The sequence below is a fragment of the Anomaloglossus baeobatrachus genome, chromosome 3 (genome assembly GCF_048569485.1).
Source record: "Anomaloglossus baeobatrachus isolate aAnoBae1 chromosome 3, aAnoBae1.hap1, whole genome shotgun sequence".
NCBI lineage: Eukaryota > Metazoa > Chordata > Amphibia > Anura > Aromobatidae > Anomaloglossus > Anomaloglossus baeobatrachus.
The window spans coordinates 154660199-154687359 of NC_134355.1; the positions used below are offsets into that span (position 1 = coordinate 154660199).

Below are 27161 nucleotides of genomic sequence, written 5' to 3' on the forward strand. Positions count from 1 at the left end.
GTGCTAGAGCATGTCGCCGGTACACGGCGATACACAAATGTGCACCGTGTACCGGAGAGTGCAATGACAGGTCCTACATGACGCGTCATAGTCATTTGACCAGTCTGTGGCCAATGAGATAATAGCCATGTGACTGGTCACATGGCTATTTTGACGTCACGATAGGTCCTGTATCACTGCTGGCAGTGCTGGTCACCGGGAGGATTCAGCGATCATCGGATGGAATAGCGGCAGGAGACAGAGTGCAGGAGGGATCGCGGGAACCGGTAAGTGTTATGGCAATGTTTATTAACTGTATGTGTACATTTATAATGCGTTTTTATGTGTTTGTGATTGCCTCCCATTATATCCTATTGGTTCGAGTTTGGTTCGTCGAACGTTCGCCGAACTGAACTCGAACGAGACCTCCGTTCGACGAACCGAACTCGAGCCGAACCACGACCAGTTCGCTCATCTCTAGGGCAGAGTCCTGGCGTCCCTGCTCCACTTCCGCTGCTACATCCCGTTACGCCCCCTTGGTTTTCGGCAGCCAGCTCTCCAGCTTCTGGCTGCGCTCACAGGACGAGGGGCGGGGCTTAATCTTCGCACGCTTTTGGTCGGGAAGATGGTGTTTTGACGCCAGATGGCGGAAAATGGCAGGAACGGAATATTGACACCGCAGCTTGGATTTTCAAGGTGCACTTTACACAGGTTAGTGGGTCCAGTCCAAATCCTTTTCGTAACACTAGAAATTTGAGGTGTGCCGCCCTAGCAGCGGTCAAACCACTCAGATCCGGTGGTTACCGTGGCTCGAGGGTCTCCGGACCCAGGGGCTCGCGGCCACTTCAAATGAAAAAGGGGTATTTACAGGGGATAAGAGTTCGTGACGCCACCCGTGGTTCGCGGTAAGGGGAGTACCGCCGCTGCCAATAGGAGTACCCGGGGAGATGGAGTGGGGCAGCCAGATGATGTTCCCTCCACGGGTAAGGAAGGTCCCGGGACTCGTGATGCTGAGGTGTAGGGAAGCATGGTGCAGATTGGAAGCAGGGAAGGACAGCATACGCACTCAGGCCGTGTTTGTGTGGATGTGACCAGAAAGCAGACTCTGTCACAGTAGTAAACAAAAAGTCTCTGAATGCCGCTGCCATGTCAGGGAAGCCCGAGTACGCTCCCATTGGTATTGCTGATGGTCTGTACCTTGCCTCCATGCACTGTATTTTAGATTTTCCGTGTGACCCCCCTCAGCTTGGAGCTGTCGGGGTCTTGCTCCCCACTGTTAAGTAGTGAAGCTGTGATCTCGATGGCTGACACTTGGGATTTCAGTGGGCCATATAAGCTGGAAAGCCCTATCCCCCTCTTTGTGTTGATGCCTTTGATCTCTGAGCTCTTGGGGAAAGTCCTTAAAGAAACTATCCTCCACAGGTTAATTATCAGGTTGCGTGAAGCTAATCCCTGATCTAGGGTCCAGTACCCTGCCATCGTGCTCTGTCCCAATTCGGTTACTAGGTACTCCGGTCCCAGACGTCCTCGGAAACTAAGCCGGACACCCTTCTCCAATACCCTGCGACCAGGTCTCTGACTCCTTCGGTCCCAGACCATCGCCTGCCACCTAGCCAAAAGTCCCCAGGGAGCTCAAACTCCCAGCTCCTCACTCTTTTGGAGCCACTACTGAACTGACTAAGCTTTGCTCTCCACTTCCTCTCTGACTGCCTGCCCCCTCCCACCAGCCTGCCTGACCCCTAGGCAAGTGGCCCTGTTCCAGCTAGACCACCCACTGGTGTGCCTGACAGTGTGGTGTAAGTTGTGACTAGGATTTGCATGCTGATGGAGCAATACCGCTGTCGGGATCCCAGAACCATGGGGGTTAGTGTCCTGCACCAAAAGAAGACAAAGTGCAGTACCCTGACTGGTTCAGGGGCGTCACACGATGCACTCCCATCCCACAGATGAAGAGAGTAGCAGCTGCTCCAGCCACTACAGTGATGTCTATGTCCCACAGCCTCCTCAGTGATGTATATGCTCCTGCCTGCCTTGTGATGTATTTGCCCCTAGTGTCTCCTGTGATGTACATAGAGCAGTCTGTGTCTCCTACAGTGAAAGAAATAATTATTTGATCCTTTGCTTATTTTGTAAGTTTGCCCACTGAAAAAGACATGAATAGCCTATAATTTGAAGGTAGGTTAATTTTGACATGGAGTTAGAATATCCAAAATATAATCCAGTAAATCATATTGTATAAATTCTATAAAAATATCTGAATTTTGCAGAGCGAAATAAGTATTTGGGCCCCTACCAACCATTGAAAGTTTTGGCTCCTACTGTCCACTTAGATGCTCCTAATCAACTCGTGACAATTTAAGACCGCTGTCTTTAATTGAATCTGTCGACAGTCTTTTATACATGTTACCTGCATTAATCAGTCAGACTCTAACCTCTACAACATGGGCAAGACCAAAGAGCTTTCTAATGATGTCAGGGACAAATTCATAAATCTGCACGAGGCTGGAATGGGCTACAAAACCATAAGATGCTGGGTGAGAAGGGAACAACTGTTGGTGCAATAGTAAGAAAATGGAGGCAATACAAAATGTCAATCGACATTGATCTGGGGCACCATGCAAAATCTCACGTCGTGGGGTATTCAGGATCATAAGGAAGGTGAGAGATCAGCCTAAAACTACATGGATGGCGGGAGTTGTTAATGATCTGAAGGCAGCTGGGACCACTGTTACCAAGAAAATTATTGGTAACACATTGCGGGCACTGCAGGATTTTAAGCCATTAGTGCAAAGTCCCACTTCACAAAAAGGCACATGTGCAGGCCCATCTGAAGCTTGCCAGTGAACACCTAGATGATTCTGAGAGTGATTGGGAGATGGTGCTGTAGTCAGATGAGACAAAAAATTGAGCTCTTTGGCCTTAAATCAACTTGCCGTGTTTTGGAGAAAGAGAAATGCTGCATATGACCCAAAGGAGACGGTCTCCACTGTCAACATAATGTTTACACCTCCATGCTTACGAGGGTGTTTCTCTGCTAAGGGCATAGGACTACTTCACTGCATCAATGGGACAATGAATGGAGCCATGTACTGTAAAATCCTGAGTGACAACATCCTTCCCTCCGCCAGGACAATAAAATGGGTCATGGCTGGGTCTTCCAGCACAACATTGACCCAAAACATACAGCCAAGGCAACAAAGGAGTGGTTCAAAAAGGACATTAAAGTCATGGTGTAGCGTATCCAGTCTCCGGACCTTAATTCCATAGAAAACTTGTGGAGGGAGCTGAGGCTCAGAGTTGCCAAGGGACAGCCTCAAATCTTGATGAATTGCAAAGAAAAGTGGACAAAAATTCCTCCTGACATTTGCATAAGCCTCATCCTCAACTACAAAAAAAGTCTGACTGCTGTGCTTGCCAGCAAGGGTTTTGCCACAAAGTATTGTCTTGTTTTCCAGAGGGATCAAATGCTTATTTTGCTCTACAAAATACAAATTTTATATAAAAATTATACAATGTGATTTTTCTGGATTTTATTTTGGATACTCTCTCACTGTTAAAATTAACCTACCCTTATAATTATAGACTGTTCATGTCTTTGTCAGTGGGCAAACTTACAAAATCGGCAAAGGCTCAAATACTTATTTTCTTCACTATATGTGATGGATATGCTTTGCAAAACTTATCACAAAGAGTTGACTGCGCTCCAGGTAAACACAAGCCTCGAAAAACAGTTGAAATGCAACATTATCAGTATCACTTATCACATCTACACCAGAGAGAAGCAGCTCCAGCCACCACAATGGGGGTGAGTTACGGTAATTGTTTAGCCAAAAGTCTAGTAATTTTCAGGTTGATAATTTTGTGGCTTATTGACCACAAGCGTTGACCCATAATATATATGTATATGTATATAATATATAATACTTTTTTTATTTTATATAGTTACTTAGTTTGAAAAAAAGACCTAGGTCTATCTAGTTCAACCTTCCTCCACCAATTCTACATTTGGTCACAAAGTCATTTATAACCAATAATGTTTTGTGTACTGAGGAAATCATCCAGCCCTTTTTTTAAAAAAAAAAAGCTGTTATAGTATCTGCCATTACTACCTCTTGTGGTAGGGCATTCCACAGTCTGACTGCTCTAACTGTAAAGAAACCTTTCCTATTTAGCTGTCGGAATCGCTTTTCTTCCACTCACAGTGAGTGCCCCCTGGTCCTTAGTATTGTCTTTGGAAGAAAGAAGTCATGTGCCAGTCCTTTATAATTTAATTTATATTTAACTTTTTTTTTTTTTTTTTTTACAGATCTTGTTAATTCTCAGGAATCCAAAAGATGCAGCTGTCTCGTATTACCACTTCACAAACAACAATCCCGTGCTTCCCTCATATAGCTCTTGGGACTCGTTTTGTGAAGATTTTATAAGCGGAAATGGTAATTTTGAACTACAAATGTATTGTATTTTAAATAAAAAAAAAAAGTCCTTAGAAATACATAATTCTCAATGTATGAAATCGACTCACTCATAAGGATGTTTTGATCATAAACGATCGACCAATAACACTAGTAGAGATGAGCGAAAAACCTAGTACTACCCATGTCCAGCATCCACTTCAGTACTCCATACCCACACAATAAAAACAAGGGTCATTTGCTTCTTCCATTCTCTCATACTTAAAATTTGCATGCCAACATTTTTGTTAGGCATCTTATAAGTTACATTTTAACCCCTTAACGACAACCATCATACATATATGGTGGAAATCTGGAGTCGAATACATGGCGGATAAAAACAGCCAGCATATGCCTCTATCAGCTGAAGGCGAATTGGACATTTAACCTGTTTTAATGCCACTTTCAATGTAAGTGTGCCGCCCCCGTGGAAGCAGCCGAGTTGCTCGGATCCGGGTTCGCTGTGGCTCGAGGGTCTCCGGACCCGGGGGTCGTGCGGCCACTCAAATGAAAGGGGGTATTTACAGGGGAGTTGATATATAGTTCGTGACGCCACCCGTGATGTACAGTAATTTGGGGAGTACCGCCGCTGGGAGTACACAGGGTGATTAAGTGGGGCAGCCAGGTGTCGTAGCTCTCCATGGGTAGGGGGATGCCCCGGGACTCGGTGTAGGGGGTGCTGTGGGGTGCAGGGGTCACTTTCGTACTCACTCAGTCTATAAGCAGACACTGACAACCGGGTAAACCAAGTCTCTGGGTACCGCTGCCGCTGAGGGGAGCTCATCCGGGTCCCGTCCCCAATAGTGTTGCCTGGTGATCCGTGACCTGCCTCCTGGCACTTAGTTTGACTTCAACTTGGTGGCCCAGTAGTATAGAACTAGCTAGGCCCTGCTCCCCACTATGGCTAAGTATGGGAGCTTGCTCTCAGGGCTCACGCTTGGAATTTCCTGGACCGTTTTGGATTGGAAAGTCCTATCCCCCTCGTTGCGCTAATGCCCCGATTCTGGAGTAGGTGGGAACAGATCATAAAGGCTCCATTCTCCTCAAGTGACTTGTCGGGTTGCCTGAAGCTACCCCGATCTAGGGTCAGTGTACCCCGTTGTGCCTTCGGTCCCGGACCGGTGACGGTGCTAGGCTGCCGGCTGTCGTCCTCGACCAGTCCAGACACCTTGCCACAATCCCCTCGACCGGGGGTCTGATTCCTTGAGGCCCAGACCACCGTCTGCAACCTAGACAGTTCCTTCAGGAACCACCGCTCCCGACTTCCTCTGAGCTCCTCCACAGCATGAAGGCTACTTCCCAACTCTCTCTCTCCACTCAGACTGACTACACTCCATCCCCCCCCCCCCCCCCAGGTGGGCGACTCTATTCCGCTCAAGCCGTCCACTGGTGGGTGTGCTGCAGGGTGTATCTAGGATTTGATTTGCTGTTGGAGGCAACACCATTTAGATAGGGACCCAGAACCAAGAGGGAGGCGGAATACTGCACGGAAGGGCAGCTTGTGCAGTACCCTGTAATGACCTGATAGTCCAGGGGCGTCACAAAAGCGGCATTAACTTTTGTGCCAGCATGGAGTGTTATTCTACGTGCCCATAGGGCCCCCCCCCAAAAAAAAACCATGATTGTGGGTGGCGATGGACTGCCATGGCCATCTATTGAAGGCCTGTGTGCGTGTCATTAGTGCTCTATTGAAACTCTACCTGTAGTCATGACTCTTACTATATAGAGCAATACAATGGCATTGCTGCATATAGTACAAACTATCATGTAAATATAAATTAAATTCTCCTAAGGGGACTAACAAAGACCGTTTAAAACAAAAACTGGACAAGTTTTGCTATCGCTGTACCGGTACGGTGTGTGTGATGTGATTCAAAAGTACAACCTTTCCTGTAATAAACCCTCATACGTGGCCAGAAAAATAACAAAGTTATGGCTTTTAGAAGAAGGGGAGGAAAAAACAAAACCCAATTGACTTTTTTTTGAGGGGGACACTGTACAGTGAAGGAAATAATTGATTCCCTTGCTGATTTTGAAAGTTTGCCCACTGACAAAGACATGAACAGTCGAATTTTAAGGGTAGTTTAATTTTAAATGTGTGAGATGGAATATTCAAAATAAAATCCAGAAAATCATTGGATGGAGCCCTCATCCAAGGGCTTCATCTGCACGCACGCTGACTCCCAGCACCATCATTTGAAACCAGGACCGCAGACACACTGGGACTCCCGCCGCACAGCCACCACAGTCTGCACAGCTGCCCACCCACATGCACAGAGTGGCAGGCCGCCGGGACAGAGGAAGCCAGCACCGACATGCAGCCACAGGCACCCAGTCGCCCACCCGCACCCGGCCGACTGCACACAGACAGCCCCACCTAATTTTCCTCCCAAATTTTGGGAGGAAAAGTGCGTCTAATAATCCGAAAAATACGGTATATAGAGAGAAATAAGTATTTGATCCCTCTGGCAGACAAGACTTACTACTTTATGGCAAAACCCTTGTTGGCAAGCACAGCAGTCAAACTTTTTTTGTAGTTGAGGTTTGTGCACATGTTAGGAGGAATTTTGGTCCACTCCTCTTTGCAGATCACTTCTAAATCATTAAGATTTTGAGGCTGTTGCATGGCAACCCGGAGCTTCGGCTCCCTTTTTATAAGTTTTCTATGAGATCAAGGTCTGGAGACTGGCTAGGCCACTCCATGACCTTAATGTGCTTCTTTTTGAAACCCTCCTTTGTTGCCTTGGCTGTATGTTTTGAGTCATTGTTGTGCTGGTGTGACGCCCTGGGCAAGCCAGGGGTCACAGGTCATGCACCAACACACCCTACACCCCAGTTAGGAACACCAAAGCTAAACCAAAATCCTTGTTGCCTTCCTCCAGAGGTTGATGTTCACACCAGGCGGTGGGCCAGGCGGTTGGCTCCGCCCACCGAGGAGTTCACAGCTCTGGAGGCGGGAAGAACCAGGCAGATTAGCCCAGGCAGGGCTAGAGTGAAGTTCAGTTAGGGGAGTGAAGGAGTAAACAGCTAAGATAGAGAAAGGAGTGAAAGGAAGTGAAGTGGAAGTGGTAAAGGAGGAGTAGGAGAAGTGGAAGGAAGGTGAAAGGTGACAGCTGGACTCTCTTCAGGCTTTCTTTTCTAAGTGCAGGACAGGGTCAGCAAGGTCAGCAACGGCGGTGACTGTCTGGAGGGGGACCGTTTGGAAGTTCCCGGAAGGACCGCGGACGGGTAGTGGCCCGGCGGTCTGGAGCAGTGTACCAAAGGACAGTCAGCACCAGGGCAGGGGCCTCTCGGACCCCGGCAAGGCTAGGAGTCGCCATAATTTGCCAAATCCGTCAGTGAAGGGGACGTAGATCCCCCCCCCCCCCCCCCCCAACAACCAAGTCCCGATTGAAGGCAACAGCCCAACCAGTGTAGCAGAAACACCGCCACCACCAAGGCACCAGTTTCTCAGGGCCAGCGCCTGCGGGCAAAGAGTAGAGCTCCTTCGGTCCAGCTTGAAGCCGGGGAGCGGGTTACCGGTGGGAACCCATCGCTACCAACACAGAAACAAAAGGTGCAAGGAAAAGGGACATCACCGTCACCTACTGGGAGAGCAAGTGCAGCCGTCCGTGGGAACAGTCTTTCCAGCCGTGTGGTTTACCGTAAAACTGTGTCAACGTCTCAGGCTGAGTGAGTACCACAGTGCCGCAAGGCACAGCGCTGCCCCCGCGTCCCTGCGCACACCAGGCCCTTCACCTTCCACACCATCACCTGGCTCCGGGATCACCAACCCCTACCCACGGAGGGACAACACAACACCTGGCTGCTCCGCATCACCATCCCCGGGATCCCTATATTGAGCAGCGGTGGTGAAATCACCACAACCGTGGGTGGCGTCACGGACAATAAACTATCCCCACACCCAACCAACCCCTTTCACTCACGGGCGAGGAGTGCCGCTCGAGAACCCCCGGGATCCGGCCTACAGCTCGAGCCACCACTGAGCAGCGGCCGCCAGACCCGAGCAGAAGGGAGTGAGCGTAGTGTGCTGACACCCTCCTCCCCGCCCGCGACACTGGCAGACCCAGCTATGACCCATTTTTAATGTCCTGGCGGAGAGGAGGTTGTCACTCAGGATTTTACGTTACATTGCTCCATCTATTGTCCCATTGATGTGGTCAAGTAGTCCTGTGCCCTAAGCAGAGAAACACCCCCAAAACATAATTTTCCACCCCCATGCTTGACAGTGGGAACGTTTTTCTTTAGGTCATAGGCAGCATTTCTCTTCCTCCAAACACTGTGAGTTGTGTTAAGGCCAAAGCTCAATTTTTGTCTCATCTGACTACAGCACTTTCTTCCATCACTCTCAAAACCATACAGGTGTTCATTGGCAAACTTCAGACAGGTCAGCACATGTGCCTTTTTGAGCCGTGGGACTTTGCGGGTACTGCAGGATTTTAAGCCATTACAGCGTAATGTGTTACCAATGGTTTTCTTGGTGACGGTAATCTCAGCTGCCTTGAGATAATTAACAAGTTCCCCCCGTATAGTTTTAAGCTGATCCCTCACATTCTTCCTGATCATGGATACCCCACGTGGTGAGATTTTGCATGAAGTCCAAGATCGATATCGATCGACACTCATTTTGTATTTCTTCCATTTTCTTACTATTGCACCAAAAGTTGTTGCCGTCACACCCAGCATCTTACTTATGGTTTTGTAGCCCATTCCAGCCTTGTGCAGGTCTATAATTTTGTCCCTGACATCCCTAGAAAGCTTTGGTCTTGCCCATGTTGTAGAGGTTATAGTCTGACTGATTAGGCAGGCTTCACACATCCGGCGTTTTGCCGGATTCGGTGCTCGCCAGTTCAGTGTATACAGTACAATGGCAGCGCTGCAACTTCCGGGTCACATGACAGCATGTGACCAGCGCTTGTCGCACTGCCATTGTACTGTATACACTGTACTGGCGTGCACTGAATCCTGGAAACTGGCGAAAAGCCGGATGTGTGAAACTAGCCTTAATTGTGTATGTAGACAGGAGCCATTTATACAGGTGACAATTTAAAACAGCGGTCTTGTAATGCAGTTAATGAGTTGATTATGAGTCTCTAACTGGTCTGTAGGAGCCAGAACTCTTAAGGATTCATGCGCACGTAACTGCATAATATTCTGCAGCGATTTAACAGCACATTTGTGCTTCAAAACACTGCAGAAACATTGCATAATGAATGCAGTATTTTTGTTAAAAAAGCAGTTTTCATGCGCTCGGGATACTGCCCCCACCATAGACAGTGAGAGCTGCATCCAGAACGCACAAATAATTGACATGCTTTTATGAACGCACGGATTTGGGTCAAAATTTTAGCACCCAAATCGCTGCGTTCAAACAAGCATTGTGCGCACGCATCCTGCACAATCTTCATAGATTGTGCAGGACGCATGCATTTACGCTGCAGTGCAATACGCAGTGTAAATGCATGTCAGTATGCAACGAGCCCATGAGCCCTACTGTTTGGTAAAGGGATCAAATACTTATTGCTCTCCGCAAAATGCAAATTTACACAGTGATTTTTCTGGATTTTATTTTGGATATTCTCGCACGGTTACAATTAACCTTCCCTTTAAAATTATAGACTGTTCATGTCTTTGTCAGTTGGCAAACTTACAAAATCAGCAAGGGAGAAAATAATTTCCTTCACTATATATTATCTTTTATAGCCATAGAGTAAAGGAAATTCTTAAATTTTTCAGAAACCTCACTACTCCTAGGATGTATCTACATGTATCAGAATTGTAGGCTTTTCAAACACCAATTCACAGCATTTTACAGCTGTAGCAATGAGGGAGGAAAATGGTACCTCTCATCAATGCACTGTAGGTATTTTACATGTAGGAAATGAGGTGTGTGTGTGTGTGTGTGTGTGTGTGTGTGTGTGTGTGTGTGTGTTTTTTATGTGAATTTACAAAAAACCTGTACATTGTGGGTAATCTGATACACACGTCCAAAATGTAAAAAGAAACCCAAAAAAAAATCCTATACATTTCTTAAAGGGAAGGGGGTCGTTCAAAAAAAAAAAAAATTCAATAACTGAAAAAAATGTAAAGTATCAATGTTTTGTTTAAATATTATTTGTTTTTAATTGAGCAAAATATAAAAAAATAAAAAGTTTGCTCTTTTCCACTGTTAAACACTAGGGGGAGCAGCTGCTGAAATCCTACAGAAATCCCACTGTAGAAATAGCCTGGATTACAGCTGCAGTAAAGTGGGCGGAGTCTGCTCTCCTGTGTATGATGTCACAGCTCCCCCTCCCAACCTGGGTGCTTCCAAAGGAACAGAGAATGAAATTTAGGATCACAGTGCGGAGCCATTTTGCTGGTGACCAGAAATGTATAAAGTGTCACCAAGGACAGCTGGAGTATCACACAGGATAGAATTAGATACACCGCTCTGGAGACAGTATCACACAGGATAGGATTAGATACACAGCTCAGCAAACAGTATCACAGGAGAAGATTAAATACATGGCTCAGCAGGCAGTATCACATAGGAGAGGATTAGATACATGGATCAGCAGGCAGTATTACATAGGAGAGGATTCGATACATGGCTGAGCAGACAGTATCACATAGGATAGGATTAGATACTGTCTGCTGAGTTGCTGTATCACACAGGAGAGGATTAGATACTTGACTCAGCAGACAGTATCACATAGGACAGGATTAGAGGGAGAACGGGTGGGTTTCAGCGGAGACAGTAGCAGCGGCAGAGGGGGGCGGGGTGCCGGTATTCACAAGCTCTACACACACACACACACACACACACACACACACACACACACACACACACACACACACACACACACACACACACACACACACACACACACACAGCTGCATGGATGCCGGCGGTGGGGGAAGAGCGAGGCTGGGTGGAGTGGGGGGAGAGGGTGTCATTGGAGATGGCAATCCACTGCTGCACGCCGCTCCAGCTGTCAGTAACATTACCGTTCTAGGATCTGTTAGGATGGTACTGCTTGGTCTTTCAGATCCTGGCTGTAGGGGAAAAATGCAGCCCAGCTGAAAGCGTGAGCTATGGAAAAATGGCGGCTGAACACACCCACGGCTGCAAATTGGGCAGCCCACATAGGCGTTACCATTTCAGTTGTAATAGAACTAAAGGGGTCGGAATCCGACTACTATCGCCTATGTCCATGAGGTGCTGTAAATTGAGCTTGCACTGTCGTGCTAAAACTTGGAATGTAAAATGGCAGCCCCCATTGCCAGCTTTCCAGCATTATAAAAACTGAAAGACATCTTTATTTAAAGCAAGATAACATTATAACTGCATGTTATCTTACAAGTAATCGTTGTTTTGGATTATATAAATCCGCGACACCTTCCCTTTTAAGGACAGAAATCCCTTGACAAGGTCTACCACATTCACATGTGGATGAGGTACAATAGTGTGACGCCCTGGACTAGCCAGGTAGTCACAAACATAACAGGACACATACCCCTCTCCTGGATAGGTGACAACAGTCAAACAAGAAACCCTTGTTGCCACCCTGCAGGGTCTGATGTCCACACCAGGTGGGGCGGAGCCAGGCGGTTGGACCCGCCCACCGAGCAGTTCACAGGCCTGGAGGCGGGAAAACACAACAGTTCAGTGGAGGAGTTCAAGAGTGGAGGAGAGAGAGACGCATACAGACGGACCTAAGTCCAGGCCTGCCAGTGGAACTGCTAGTGTCTGGGTCGGAGCCCAGGCACTTCTAGCAATGTTGGCAGTCGGTGGTGGCCGTCTGCAGGATTTGGCGTACGGTCGGTGGAACCGTAGGATCGGGGTCGGGCGGTGGCCCGCCGGTACCGAACCGGGGAGCCGATTGGAGCCAAGCACCAGGCAGGGTACTCAGACCCCGAATAGGCTAGAAGCCACCCTGATAGTCAAATTTACTGGTTGCGGTCTGGACCTCAGGGGTTCATTCCCACCCAAGTCCCGATTGACGGCAACAGCCCAACCATCCCGGATAAATGCCACCGCCACAGGCAAGAGATCCAAAGGGCCAGTGCCTGCGGGCAAACTGGCTCCTACGGCCCCTTACACGCCGGGGAGCGGACTACCAGTGTCCAGGCACAGGAGTCATTCACAACGTAACACAGGTGCAAGGAAACGACAGCCATCACCAACCCGTCCAGGGAGAACACCACATCCGGCTGTGGGCCCCGTCCATCCTGCCGTTTGGTTTACCAGAGTCTCCGTTACCTTGTGTCAGAGTGAGTACACCAGTGCAGTCAGGCACCGCACCGCGACCCTGCACCCCGGCCTGCATCCCTCCCCGTACGGCCCCCGGGACCATCGCCCCTGCCAACGGAGGGGTTAACACCAAGCTGCATAACACCGTCACTGGGAGGCCTAGTCAACGGCAGCCGTGGTGTCCATCTTACAATCACCACGACCCGTGGGTGGCGTCATGAACTTTACCAAACAACCACCCCAAAACCCCCTGCGTGCACTGCCACTATATCCTTCCAGAGCGACGTAACCCCCAGGTCCGGAGGCGCTCGAGCCACCGACACGCGAGCCTGGATCAGAGCGGCTCGGCGGCCGCAGCCGAGGCCGCGGGGCGGTACAATAGAATATACAGGCAGTGATGAGTGGTACCGTACCCTGAAAAAGAAACAAACTTTTTCGTAACATTCATAAAATTCCTGTTGATTAAAAAATAAAATTTAAAATATATGCCTGCTATTGGAGACAAAAGTAAATTGATGCTATTCACAGTAGCTCAATGTTGTGTGCACATAGTGTATGCTTAATGATAAAGTTTGTTACATCTTCATGCTTTTAGGTAAAAATTGTTAATTTATGTCTACCCTACATGGTATTTGAAATACAATGTAAGGCTATGTGCGCACGTGTGCGTAATTCATGCAGTTACGCTGCGCTTTGTAGCGCAGCGTAACTGCATGCGTCCTGCGTCCCCTGCACAGTCTATGGAGATAGTGCAGGGGCCGTGCGCACGTGGCGTTTTAGAGCGCAGCGCTTCGGCTGCTGCCGAAGCGCTGCGTTCTAAGAAGTGACATGTTACTTCTTCCATGCGCTTTGCCGGCAGCCCCTGCTCTGTCTATGGCAGGAGCTGCAGGCAGAGCGCATGGAATCTGCTTTTTTTTTTTTTTTTCACTACGGACATTTCTGCAGCGATTTAAAGCGCACATGTGCTCTTCAGATCGCTGCAGGAATTTCTGCAGTGACTGTACGCAACGTGCGCACATAGCCTAATAGCTGAATAAAGACAGATCCCAGGGCTTCAAACAAGTCTGTCAGAAGTGTAAGGCTATGTGCCCACGGGACTCTGTATCTGCGGATTTTTCTGCATCAAAATCCGCAGCTTTCTCCCGGAATTCGCACCTTTTCATAGGTGCGGATTTGACGCGGATTTTGCGGTGTTTTGTGTTTTTTGTTTATTTCAATTGAATAGGCAAAATCCGCACGAAAATCCGCAACAATAATTGACATGCTGCAGATTCTTCCGCACGAAAATCCGCACGATTTCCGCTGCGGAAAAATCCGCAGCGTGGGCACAGCATTTCCCAAATGCTATAGGAATGGCTGGGGAGTAGCTGTGTTGCAGATTTCTGGAAAATCCGCGGTTTTTCCGCGAGAAATCCGCGGCAAAATCCGCGCATTTTCCGCAGCGTGTTCACATAGCCTAAGAGGGCACAGGGCGGTAAATGTGCGCAAGGGGTTTAGTCCTGACACGCTGGCACTCTACAAAAGATGGATGTGTGGACTTAGATAGTGTGGCCTGTGTAAAGGTGCAGGCTACATGCTGCCGATTCGGTTGACCAGGAACAAGAAGCAATCTGAGACACGTGTGTGTGTGTGTGTGTGTGTGTGTGTGTGTGTGTGTGTGGTGTTTTTTTTTCTTTCACAATTTCTCTTAGGCCCGTTTTCACACGTCAATGAAAAACACTGACGTTCTTCACTGACGTGTAAAACACGCACATGTCCCTCCGTGTTCCATAATTCACGGCACACGTGGATTGTCCATGTGCAATCCGTGATTGCAAATGGACATTACTCACCTGCCTTCGCTCCTGCTGTCCATGGTGCTGAACTCCTTGGCTCTGCAGCATCTGCCCACCGCTCTCTGCAGCTACTTCCGGGTCGGCTGTTCGTGCTTTCATGAATAGTCATGCGCCGGGCAGGAGCTGCAGAGGCTGCAAAGCGCGTCGCTGGAAAGATGAGTTGAAAATGTTTATTTAATATGTCAGTGTTTTTCTGGTACGTGTTTCACGGATCACACCATAGTGTGGTCCGTGCGTCATCAGTGATGCCAGAAAAAAACTGACTTGTCTCTGTGCAGAATCATGGACACGGGTGTATGCTGCACGGAGACGCGTTCAGTGAAAAATCACTGATGTGTGAGCAGACCCTTTGATTATAATGGGTCTGTGTATGTCAGTGATTTTGGTACGTATAATAAAAAAAAAAAAAAAAAGCGCATACGTACCAGAATCACTGACGAGTGAAGGGGGTCTTGGACAGATTCAGCACTTTTTCACCTAGAACAGTACACAGGAGATGGCAGGCATAACACATTCTTTCAGTATACAATGTAAAACTTGGATGCCTCCATTTATTCTGGTAACGAAAGTCCCTATCCAACACACCAGTGACAATTCCCTTCCCTACGTCTCTCCATGCGGGTTCAGGTATCACCAGAGTAAGGCCTTAAGCTTATCGTTGTTTACAGAGACTCTGCTCGTATTGGGGGTTACACTCATCACCAGTAAACTTTACCCAATTAATTTACAGTTGAAAGGTCCTGGCTCTGACTGCACTCTGGCTCTAACTACCTTGGGCCACTTAGTTAGAGGGTCTATCTTTATCATTCTCGATGTTCTTGTCTGTTCCCAACCCACTATCTGGATTCATACTATCCTGTAAAATCTTTGTCCCTGCCACAAATCACCCATTGCACAAGGCCTCGACAGTCAGCAGACTAGTCATCAGATGTTCTTCACGCAAGGTCAATAAACTACACTGCCTAGCAGGAATTGTCAACTTTTTTTTTTTTTTTTTTAAACTTGACCCCACCCAGTGTGGGCTGCTTTTCCTTCTTTACGTGGACAACATTAACTCTGTCCAACCCTGCAGTCTGTTGCTGGGCAAACCTGACTACCTACATTTCAATATTTTTATATATAATATAAATAAATATATATATATATATATATATATTATTGCATTATCAACACTGCTACATCCTATAAATTGCTATACCTTTATTATATCCTATATTATTATGCCATACCATTTTTTATTTTTTTTAATCATACTAATAAAGAAACAGTGGCACTCTGAAATGCTAAGATGTTAACAATGAATATAGGAATATGAGCATGCATTACTGATAAGAAAATACATATAAAAATTGAGATCCCGGCAAATCAGTTAGTTTTATGTGAGCCTAGCAGCCAACTTGTATTACTAAAAATCACTACACCATAATTAATAATTTTTATTTATATAATCCAACATATTCCGCTGCACTTTACAATTCAGAAGGCACATTTACAGACAATATGATACATTACAGAATAACAAAACTCAACAGAAACCAAGAGGAGAGGGCCCTGCTCGCAAGCTTACAAGTACATATTAGAGTTGATCGAACCTGCCAAAAACCGGGACCGGCGGATCACTGCCAGATTTTAGAGTCCGATCCACTCTGGAATCCGGTGCCTGTATAAGTCAATGGGGACCAGAATCCAGAGACTATAAAAACGTTTGGAGGGGATAGGGGGGTAGGAGCGAGTGCGGCATACCGTGTTTCCCCGAAAGTAAGACAGGGTGGGGGTTACGGGGGGGTCCTTCAATGTAAGGCCTCCCCCGAATGTAAGGCAAGGTTGGGGGGCCGCTGTGAAATGTAAGGCCCTTACCTTTTGGGCCGCTGCTGTCCCCCATTGGGTCCCCAGGCTCCAGAGGTGTCCTCAGGTGCAGCTGGGCGGGTCCAGCGCTCATGGGGTTAACTCGCCGTGTTAACCCCGCAATCCGCCCAGCTCAACAGCTCATTGGCCGCCCCTGCTCCCCACGTCACCGCCGGCCCCCGGCTCGAGCGCTGATTGGCCCAGCAGCTCTGGCTGTAATTTGCCGCCCCAGCCCCACGTCACCGCTGTTTCCCTGCTGATTGGCACAGCGTTCCCTGCAGCACAGGCCTTCCGCACCCACAGCCGCACCGCAGAGGAAAACGTCTAGCATTTAAAAACCAAGTAGGGAAACATGTACTGTATAGGGTATGGGGCTGTGTGCAGTGGGATACGGCACTGTTATGGGGTATAGGGCTGTGTGCAGTGGGATACGGCACTGTTATGGGGTATGGGGCTGTGTGCAGTGGGATACGGCACTGTTATGGGGTATGGGGCTGTGTGCAGTGGGATACGGCACTGTTATGGGGTATGGGGCTGTGTGCAGTGGGATACGGCACTGTTATGGTATGCAGGCAGAGGGTATACGGCAATTACCGTACAGTACCGTACCGTAGTGTGTTACTGTTACCGTACTTTGATTTGTTGTCTGCTTTCCAGTTGAACGGTGTAACGTTAAGTACTGTACTGTAAAAGAGATACTGAATGATAAACAATGCTGATACGGTACCGTATATTTTTACCCCTAGACATGAGCGCTTCCAATATAACTCATTCAGACTGTTTGTTGTTGTTAGTTCGTTGTTTTACATGTTATACATGGAAATACCGTCATACGGTAATACGGTAGTAACAAGATATTCTTGATACGCTACATTTGTTTTATTCTTCTGTTTGGTGATGACCGACTCTTCAGCATGTTAATAAATGTTAATTTATTGGTTAAAAAGAAATTGTCATTTTTTTTCGGCTAATGTAAGACCTCCCCCGAAAGTAAGACAGGATGGGACTTTTTGGGGTAAAATTAATGTAAGACAGGGTCTTACTTTCGGGGAAACACGGTACTACCCGAGGTGTTGTCATGGCGGCAAACTCCTCCTGGGTCACACTTTTCCCTTCCGGAGCCGACAATTCAATATTCACTACTTTGTCTGACCACCGACGCGTGTAATTGGTCAGTTAGACACACCCCCACTCTGAGTGTCAGCTGACAAACAATCACAGGCGGCAGGACTGCCGGTGGACGGGGAATGCAGTGTATCCCTCGCAAGCGTGACTCAGACTTTTTTTATTTATTTATTTTTAATTTAAAAAAAAAAATGTGCGGTCCCCCCTAATTTTCATCCCCCAGCCATGATAATGCTGGCTGGGGGCTGATATTCTCAGCCCGGTATTGCCGCATCTATTAATGTGACAATCCCGGTGCCATACCGGCTCTTCCCGTTGAACTGGAGCTGTGGCAATCGGGGTAGTAATGGGTTAATAGTGGCGCACAGCTGCTACTAAACCCTAGGTTAATGTGATAGCGCAGGCGTCTATGAGATACCTGCATCACATTAACCTGTAAATGAACACAGACACAGAAAAATCCTCTGCTACTTCTCACAGCTATCAGCCATAGAGAAGACTGCCAGCTATGAGTGTAGCCTATTACTGAGCCGCAATGACTGCAGGCAGATACTGTCACAGGCTCGGAGTGCGTCAGCTTGCAACCAATCAGACAAGAGGACGACTGGTGGGTGGTGAAAACATGGAAAGCTGTGTATACATGCACAGTACAGGAAGTGAATGCTCAACCCGGAAGCAGTGTGCCGCCATGACAGTCTCGGTAAGTATGAAACTTACTTATTTCTTCTTTTGTTTATTTTTACTTTACTTTAATTGCTGAATCCGGATCATGATCCCGGGTCTAGCACCCAGATATCGTTGATACCGCGCGGATCTGGACTTTTACAGTCTAGATCCGCTCAGCCCTTCATATTCTATACAAGACGTGTGTCTTCAGGGGCAGGAACACCACAACCACAGTCAATCTTCTTCCAGATTGGTCAAATTTTGATCAACAGATTAGGGGAGGGGGGGACATTTGGCAAATAGGCAACATGAAGTAATCAAGTGTAACTTCTACTCTTAATGCGGCCTGGTCTTATCTCTTACTAAATATAGACCAATTGTTTTCTCCTTGTTTTAGTTATTTATGGATCATACTTTGATTTTACTCGCGGCTGGGAAAAACCTGATGATGGGAATATGCTGGTACTTACATTTGAAGAAATGAAAGCGGTAAGTGAAGTGTTTAATACAAGTTTTAATATTTAGAAATAAAGGGCCCAATTTTATCTAGACTGGTGGTAATGAGGGGGAGTGCTGGAGATGGGTGCGCCTGATCCATGAAGAGGTGCATTCCTCTTCTTGAATCTGGAGCGTCTGGTGTGTGCCATGCACCTCCTATTTACTATGTGAAGTCTTACTCCAGTCAGGTACTAGAGTGAGATTTCTGATGCCAGGAATGCCACAGCTTGTCATGAATTAGATGAGGTGTGGGTTTGACTCCCATCTCCTAGCTTCACCCATCTTTTCTGAGCTGGGAGAAACTGGCAGGGAAAAGCTGGAAAATAAAAGTAAGGCATAACTTTTATTTTTTATTTATTTTTGTTAACTTTTTTTGCATTTATTTTTATTTAAGGATCTCCTTGCAGAACTGAAAAAAATTTGTGACTTCTTTGGGATAAATTTGACTGACGAGCAATTACAGAGAGTTCAAGAGAAATCTACTTTTAAGTCTATGAAAGAAAAATCCGATGAAACACATGGGAAGATAGGAAACGTTTTTTTCCGAAAAGGTAAATATTTAAAACTGTTCCTTCTATATTTCTTTCTCCGTCTAAATGCACAACAATTGTGAGATGTACAGTTGAGATGACTGCTTATTACAAACGCTTGACTTTTTCGATAATGATCTCAGAAACTTTAATGGACAGGTTTCCATTTTGTCCCATAACCCGAAGTGTATTAAACAGCAGAGGAGAATGCAGCTTTTAATAAAACTGTAAAGTTATCAGTTTGCATGTTGCATTATTTATTTTCTTTATGGCAGACATTTGTAACTGTGTGTATAGAAGGGCAAATATCTGTCTAAATGTTAATTGCAAATGTTTGAAGTGGTCCTGCCAACTGGAAACTGTTATGAATACGTTTTCCAGTTTGGGGCTCCCTCTTGTGGTCAGTGCTGGCGGTGCAGTTGATGTGTGGAATGAAAGCGACACATCTGCAGAGGACTGGCAATCTGGGTCAGATTGGGCTCTTTAACTTGGTAGTTTTCTCTTGTTTCTTGCCGGTGGTCAATTGCTCGTGTGTTAAGGACATTCTGTAACCAGCTCTTCTCACTTCCAGAACTACTCTCAGATAAGTGGTCTTTGTACCTCTGCTGTTTGTTTTTCCACTTTCTTGTTGCTTTTTCTGCTTTGATACTAAAGCATGATTTCTATTTTGTCTGTGTGGAGTGGTGGAATGGGATCATTCCCTGCTGGGAGTGTCTGTATACTTGGCTCCATGATTCTGCAAGGTTTGTGTTTGTCATGCTTAGTATTAATTCAGTCCCTCATCTGTATTAGTGTTTTTGGATCCCAGTAACATCTGAGTGCTGGTACAGTGGGGGAGAGGTTGTGTGACCTCAGGATTTTTCCATATCAGTAGTGCTGGTATATATTGGGGTTTTTATGGCTGCAGACAGTTGCTCTTTCCTATCCTTTCCTATAAAGATAGTTTGGGCCTCACCTTTGCTGAATCTGTCTTTTCTGGCTTTGTATTGTATTTTTCCATATCACTGTAGCCTTTACATGTGGAGGGCTATCTATCTATCTTTGGGGACTACTCCGAGGCAGATTAGCTTTCTTATATTTCTATCTGTGATTATTTAGTTCCCCGGCTTTGTAGAGGTGTCCAGGTCATCGTAGGCACGCCCCACGGCTACTGTTAGTTGTGTGTCAGGATTAGGTCTGCAGTCCACTACGTTTCCAGCCACTCTGTTACCTTTTTGGGATTCCGCATTTTTTGGTCCTCCTCGGTCCCTGAATCATAATAGGAAACCCCAAGTTATGAAGTGAATTTATTCTTTTAAAGACGTTATCCAGGATAATTTATTATTCTTATAGATAGTTGTTTATTTATTTAACACCATAAGTCAAAAGACTAATTGGCAGTTTGCTAACTAGTTAGAAACTACCTGCCTGTTCTATTCTCCACTGGGTCACAGTGGTCACTGATTGTTTCTACTACTGTGTGTTTTTTTTTTTTTGTGTGTTTTATTAAACTCTATCCCCTCCACCCCCCCCCCCACCCCCATGTCAACAGAGTAGCTCTTCTTCTGGGCTGTCACACCCTGTCGATGGAGAAGCCAACATCATGCTAATTGACAGCTATGGTCCCATAGTTTTGCAGTGGGAAGGAGGCTGTCAATAAGCATGACATTGGCAGTCACACCCCATCAACACAGTACAGTGGTAGAGAAGCTGCTGCCCTGTAGTTGTGACATCCGCAGATTCACTGACAGTCAGGGCCGTATTTGGGGTTTTTGCTGCCCTAGGCACTGTCAGTGGTGGCGCCCCCTTCTGATCAGTCAGATTACGGTTATATGCACACAGCTTCTTTTTTTTTTTTTCCAGACAGATCCGCCCTATAACCCGCCCAAAAAACCCAAACTCTAAATATTAAAGAAATGAACTCATACACTGCAATGTAAAACGACTTGCTGTTCATATGTTCAGTCTTTGGAGTTTTTTTAAGCGCGTCAGGTTTCCTCAGACATGAAGCGGCTGACAGTGACCGGTCCTTTATATGGCGCCTGCTGCTTGGATGCCGCTTACTAGTTGTGACCGGTCCATTATATGGCGCCTGCTGCTTGGATGCCGCTTACTAGTTGTGACCGGCCATTATATGGCGCCTGCTGCTTGGATGCTGGTTACTAGTTGTGACCGGCCATTATATGGCGCCTGCTGCTTGGATGCCGGTTACTAGTTGTGACCGGTCCATTATATGGCGCCTGCTGCTTGGATGCCGCTTACTAGTTGTGACCGGCCATTATATGGCGCCTGCTGCTTGGATGCCTCTTACTAGTTGTGACCGGCCATTATATGGCGCCTGCTGCTTGGATGCCGCTTACTAGTTGTGACCGGCCATTATATAGCGGCTTCTGCTTGGATGCCGCTTACTAGTTGTGACCGGTCCATTATATGGCGCCTGCTGCTTGGATGCCGCTTACTAGTTGTGACCGGCCATTATATGGCGGCTGCTGCTTGGATGCCGCTTACTAGTTGTGACCGGTCCATTATATGGCGCCTGCTGCTTGGATGCCGCTTACTACTTCATTTAAAAAATAAGTAAAATCCAGTAGCTAAAAGATGTTGGAAAAAACAACCAAGAAGCCACAGCAAAAAAAAATAAATATTTGCTTCAGGATAAAATGATGACTGTCCTAAAGTGTTTTCTGTCTGAATAATTCCGCGGGTTCACAGACCACTACAAGACGTGTGCACATTCCCTGATAGAGCCCAGAGCCTTCAGATAGTAGTTAAGACCTCCATACACATTAACCTAAAGTTGTCTAAACCCGCCAATATCGACAGGTTCTGCTGATAGCCCAATGTGAACAGGGGCTCTCAATTCTGATTGTCAGGGGAATAAGGATCCAGAATGTCCAATTACGGAGTGTAGATCCTATTATCCTCTAAATGATAAGCTGCTGTCGGAGATGTCCAGCAGCGGCTCTAATAAAGAACACAGAAACACTTGGCAGAATGAGTGCTCCTGTATATTGGAGAGCCGAGCAAGATAGCTGCCGGCCTAAAAATCAGACTATAGTGTATGGGGGCTTTAGTCTATTACTTATTCGGCTGACAGACATGCAGATAGCTGTATTTTTAGTCCAGCACGCTGACCCTATGTTTTAGGATCAAGACTGATAAGGTAAAGATTACAACAGCCACATGACTATCACCAGAACCACCATCAGTACAGTAATACATAACTAAAACCACACTACATACTATAATACGTAACCAAAACCACAGTTAGTACAGTAATACATCAACAGAACTACTGTCAATACAGTAATATCACCAAAACCACCCTAAACACAATAACATCACCAAACACACCCTGAAGACAATACATCGCCAAAACCACCATCAGTACATGAATACAATGCCAACTTCACACAGCAATCAAGTGCAGTGTCAGGTTAGACCCATATACATCTATGTATTGCATTAACGTACAACTCTCAGTATGTCCTTAACAATGGTAAGGAGATGCTGGTAGTTGTTACCAGACATCATTAGACTGTAGACCATATAAGAACCACAATACTGATTAGTCCCAGGCAGTAGACTTAACTTTTGGACGAGATCTTATAGGTTTAGGTCCATTAATTCTGAGGAGATTAGTAGGGCAGAGGTGGGCTCAGTAGGGAGAAGGGGCATCATGGGGTGGGACTTTAGACCCCCACCAATTGCTCAAAAGACCTTTTAAGTGCACAGCTCAGGAGACAGGACTATGAAATTTTACTCCCGGAATCCATTCTGTCTGCATGTTCTGGATCTGGGAAACACTCGGGGCCACGGTAGTCGGACCCCCAGCGATTGGAAAGTTATTCCCCATCCCAAGGATAGGGGGTAAGATCCCAATGTGAGAAAACCCCTTTAAAAGCAGCATTCACACTGCAGCCAAAGATGGGAAACTGATCTAAACAGTGTCCATCACCCGATGCACGAGCAAAAAAACTTTCATTCGTCAGGTGAGATGATTTTTAAGCTGACTTAAAGGGAATCTGTCACCCCAAAATGACACCTAGACCGCAGAAATATTTATATGGGGGACATGATCTGTGGAGAAATAAACCCACCCATAGAGTTCAGCTTAAAAGGAACTGGTCACGACCTTTAATATTAAACTGCTCCATTGTCTTGTTAGTCAGAAAATGTGCATCACTTACACTGCGTCACTAACAAGACATTGGGGGCAGTTTAAAATTGAAAAAGGGTGTAACAGGTTCCCTTTAATGTTCACTGAAAAAGCCACATTTATTTGATATGAAAATGAGGACATTTCTGCGCGGCCTAAGCCTGGGTGCACGATACCACCTAATATAGGAAAATACTAGCCAGGCCTGTGTCTTAATAGTGATCCATTGGTGAGAGTGAGCACCGTAACACCAGATCTCCTGCTGCACCGCACCCAACACTGCGGCACACTCCAAGCGTCAGTGCGGGTGTGCCTCCAACACAGGAGGAGCACAGCGGCACACTCCAAGCGTCAGTGCATGTGTGCATCCAACACAGGAGGAGCACAGCGGCACACTCCAAGCGTCAGTGCGGGTGTGCATCCAACACAGGAGGAGCACAGCGGCACACACCAAGCGTCAGTGCATGTGTGCATCCAACACAGGAGGAGCACAGTGAGGAGGGGGACACGGCGCTGTGATGTGCTGTCTGCTCACTTCAACAACCTTCCTCATTGAATCAGCAGTCAAATACAGGCAGCAACCAGGTGTCAGAACGTGCCTGCATCACATTGCAGGCGCACCCACGCGGACACTGCAGTCACATTGCAGGCGCACCCACGCGGACACTGCAGTCACATTGCAGGCGCACCCACGCGGACACTGCAGTCACACTGCAGGCGCACCCACTGCAGTCACATTGCAGGCGCACCCACGCGGACACTGCAGTCACATTGCAGGCGCACCCACGCAGACACTGCAGTCACATTGCAGGCGCACCCACGCAGACACTGCAGTCACATTGCAGGCGCACCCACGCAGACACTGCAGTCACATTGCAGGCGCACCCACGCGGACACTGCAGTCACATTGCAGGCGCACCCACGCGGACACTGCAGTCACATTGCAGGCGCACCCACGCGGACACTGCAGTCACACTGCAGGCGCACCCACTGCAGTCACATTGCAGGCGCACCCACGCAGACACTGCAGTCACATTGCAGGCGCACCCACGCAGACACTGCAGTCACATTGCAGGCGCACCCACGCAGACACTGCAGTCACATTGCAGGCGCACCCACGCAGACACTGCAGTCACATTGCAGGCGCACCCACGCAGACACTGCAGTCACATTGCAGGCGCACCCACGCAGACACTGCAGTCACATTGCAGGCGCACCCACGCAGACACTGCAGTCACATTGCAGGCGCACCCACGCAGACACTGCAGTCACATTGCAGGCGCACCCACGCAGACACTGCAGTCACATTGCAGGCGCACCCACGCAGACACTGCAGTCACATTGCAGGCGCACCCACGCAGACACTGCAGTCACATTGCAGGCGCACCCACGCGGACACTGCAGTCACATTGCAGGCGCACCCACGCGGACACTGCAGTCACACTGCAGGCGCACCCACTGCAGTCACATTGCAGGCGCACCCACGCGGACACTGCAGTCACATTGCAGGCGCACCCACGCAGACACTGCAGTCACATTGCAGGCGCACCCACGCAGACACTGCAGTCACATTGCAGGCGCACCCACGCAGACACTGCAGTCACATTGCAGGCGCACCCACGCAGACACTGCAGTCACATTGCAGGCGCACCCACGCAGACACTGCAGTCACATTGCAGGCGCACCCACGCAGACACTGCAGTCACATTGCAGGCGCACCCACGCAGACACTGCAGTCACATTGCAGGCGCACCCACGCAGACACTGCAGTCACATTGCAGGCGCACCCACGCAGACACTGCAGTCACATTGCAGGCGCACCCACGCAGACACTGCAGTCACATTGCAGGCGCACCCACGCAGACACTGCAGTCACATTGCAGGCGCACCCACGCGGACACTGCAGTCACATTGCAGGCGCACCCACGCGGACACTGCAGTCACATTGCAGGCGCACCCACGCAGACACTGCAGTCACATTGCAGGCGCACCCACGCGGACACTGCAGTCACATTGCAGGCGCACCCACGCGGACACTGCAGTCACATTGCAGGCGCACCCACGCAGACACTGCAGTCACATTGCAGGCGCACCCACGCGGACACTGCAGTCACATTGCAGGCGCACCCACGCGGACACTGCAGTCACATTGCAGGCGCACCCACGCGGACACTGCAGTCACATTGCAGGCGCACCCACGCGGACACTGCAGTCACATTGCAGGCGCACCCACACTGACACTTGGAGTGCTACTCTGCTCCTCCAGTGTCAGGACACGTGCAGAAATGCTAAGTGATTTTAGACAGCACTGACTCTCACCTAAGGACGAGGGACTGTCTTTAATATGCAAATAGGACGGTGCACATCTGCACCAAGACATCGGCCGCACCAGGGGGGACAGAACAGTTTGCATATATATAATATTAAGGTAAAACTGTACATGCCAGAGCGACGTCCCCTATATAAATGTGTCTGCAGATTAATTGCCATTTTGGGAGTAAAAGTAAAATGTCATCGCTCTTAGCAACACATTGTCCTGCGTCTCCCAAGACTCCCCTCTTGTCTGGTCTGCTGCAGCACATACTGCAATGGTGCCCGTATAGGGAATCTGTCACCAGGTTTTGCTCCCCCATCTGAGAGCAGCATAATGTAGAGACAGAGCCCCTGATTCCAGCGATGTGTCACTTACTGAGCTGTTTGCTGTCGTTTTCTCTGCTGCAGATCTCGCAGTTATACAGAGCTCATGAATATGCTGGACTACCTGCAGCACACCAAGTAGTCCTGTAATGATAACTACTGCTGATTAAACAGTGATGTTATCAAAACTACACTAAGCAGCCCAGTAAGTGACAACACTGGAATCAGGATCTCTGCCCCTACATTATGCTGCTCTCAAATTAGGTGGCAAAAACCTGGTGACAGACTCATAATTCTCACTAAAGAGTAACCACCCGAAGTAAGCCAAGGCTGTGCCCAAGAATAAGTAATTGCCCATCACTGAGCTCACAGCACAAAGAATGACCCCACACCGTGTCACTTATAGTATACAGCCTCCACATTCTCTCCTATAACATTCCCACTACACTGCCCCCTCACATGAAAACCCCACTGTCCTCACCACTGAATTATACCCTCCAGACCTTCCTCACTTATGAACTATGACCTCCACTGTCCCCACCTCTCCATGCAGCCCCCACTTCACTGTCCCCCTCATGATGTCCCCACTCTATAATAAACCTTATGCTTCGCATTATGTATACCCAGCCCTTCCAGGCTCCTAACTGAGCGCTCCCCATGCTGCCCCTTCTCCATATCAAGCCCCCTCCATACCAAGCCCACCATGGTTCCCCTTCCATACAGAGTACCCCCCCATGCTTTCCCATTCTCCATACCATGCCCCCCCGTGCTACCCCATTCTCCATACCATGCCTCTCATTCTCCATACCATGCCCCCCCCCCATGCTACCCCATTCTCCATACCATGCCTCTCATTCTCCATACTGTAACTCCCATTTGCTATACTGTCCACCACCCTCCCTCATTTTCCCATTCTGCTCCATCCCCCATGCTGCACCCCCACATCATGCTCCATCCCCATGTTGCGCCCCCCCATCCTCCATGTTGCGCCCCCACATCATGCTTCATCCCCCCCATCCTCCATGCTGCGCCCCCACATCATGCTTCATCGCCCCCATCCTCCATGCTGCGCCCCCACATCATGCTTCATCCCCCCCATCCTCCATGCTGCGCCCCCACATCATGCTTCATCCCCCCCATCCTCCATGTTGCGCCCCCACATCATGCTGCATCCCCCCCCATCCTCCATGTTGCGCCCCCATATCATGTTCCATCCCCCCA

General features: G+C 48.0%; 1 protein-coding gene across 1 annotated transcript in view; it reads left to right on the top strand.

The window, feature by feature from the left end:
• LOC142295087 (sulfotransferase 6B1-like) overlaps nucleotides 1–27161 on the top strand; it is a 105934-nt gene that overhangs the window by 72863 nt on the left and 5910 nt on the right. The window contains exons 4-6 of the mRNA XM_075338157.1: nucleotides 4286–4412; nucleotides 18535–18626; nucleotides 19030–19186. Of these exons, the coding sequence (XP_075194272.1) occupies nucleotides 4286–4412; nucleotides 18535–18626; nucleotides 19030–19186 (376 nt within the window). The remainder of the gene's footprint in view (nucleotides 1–4285; nucleotides 4413–18534; nucleotides 18627–19029; nucleotides 19187–27161) is intronic.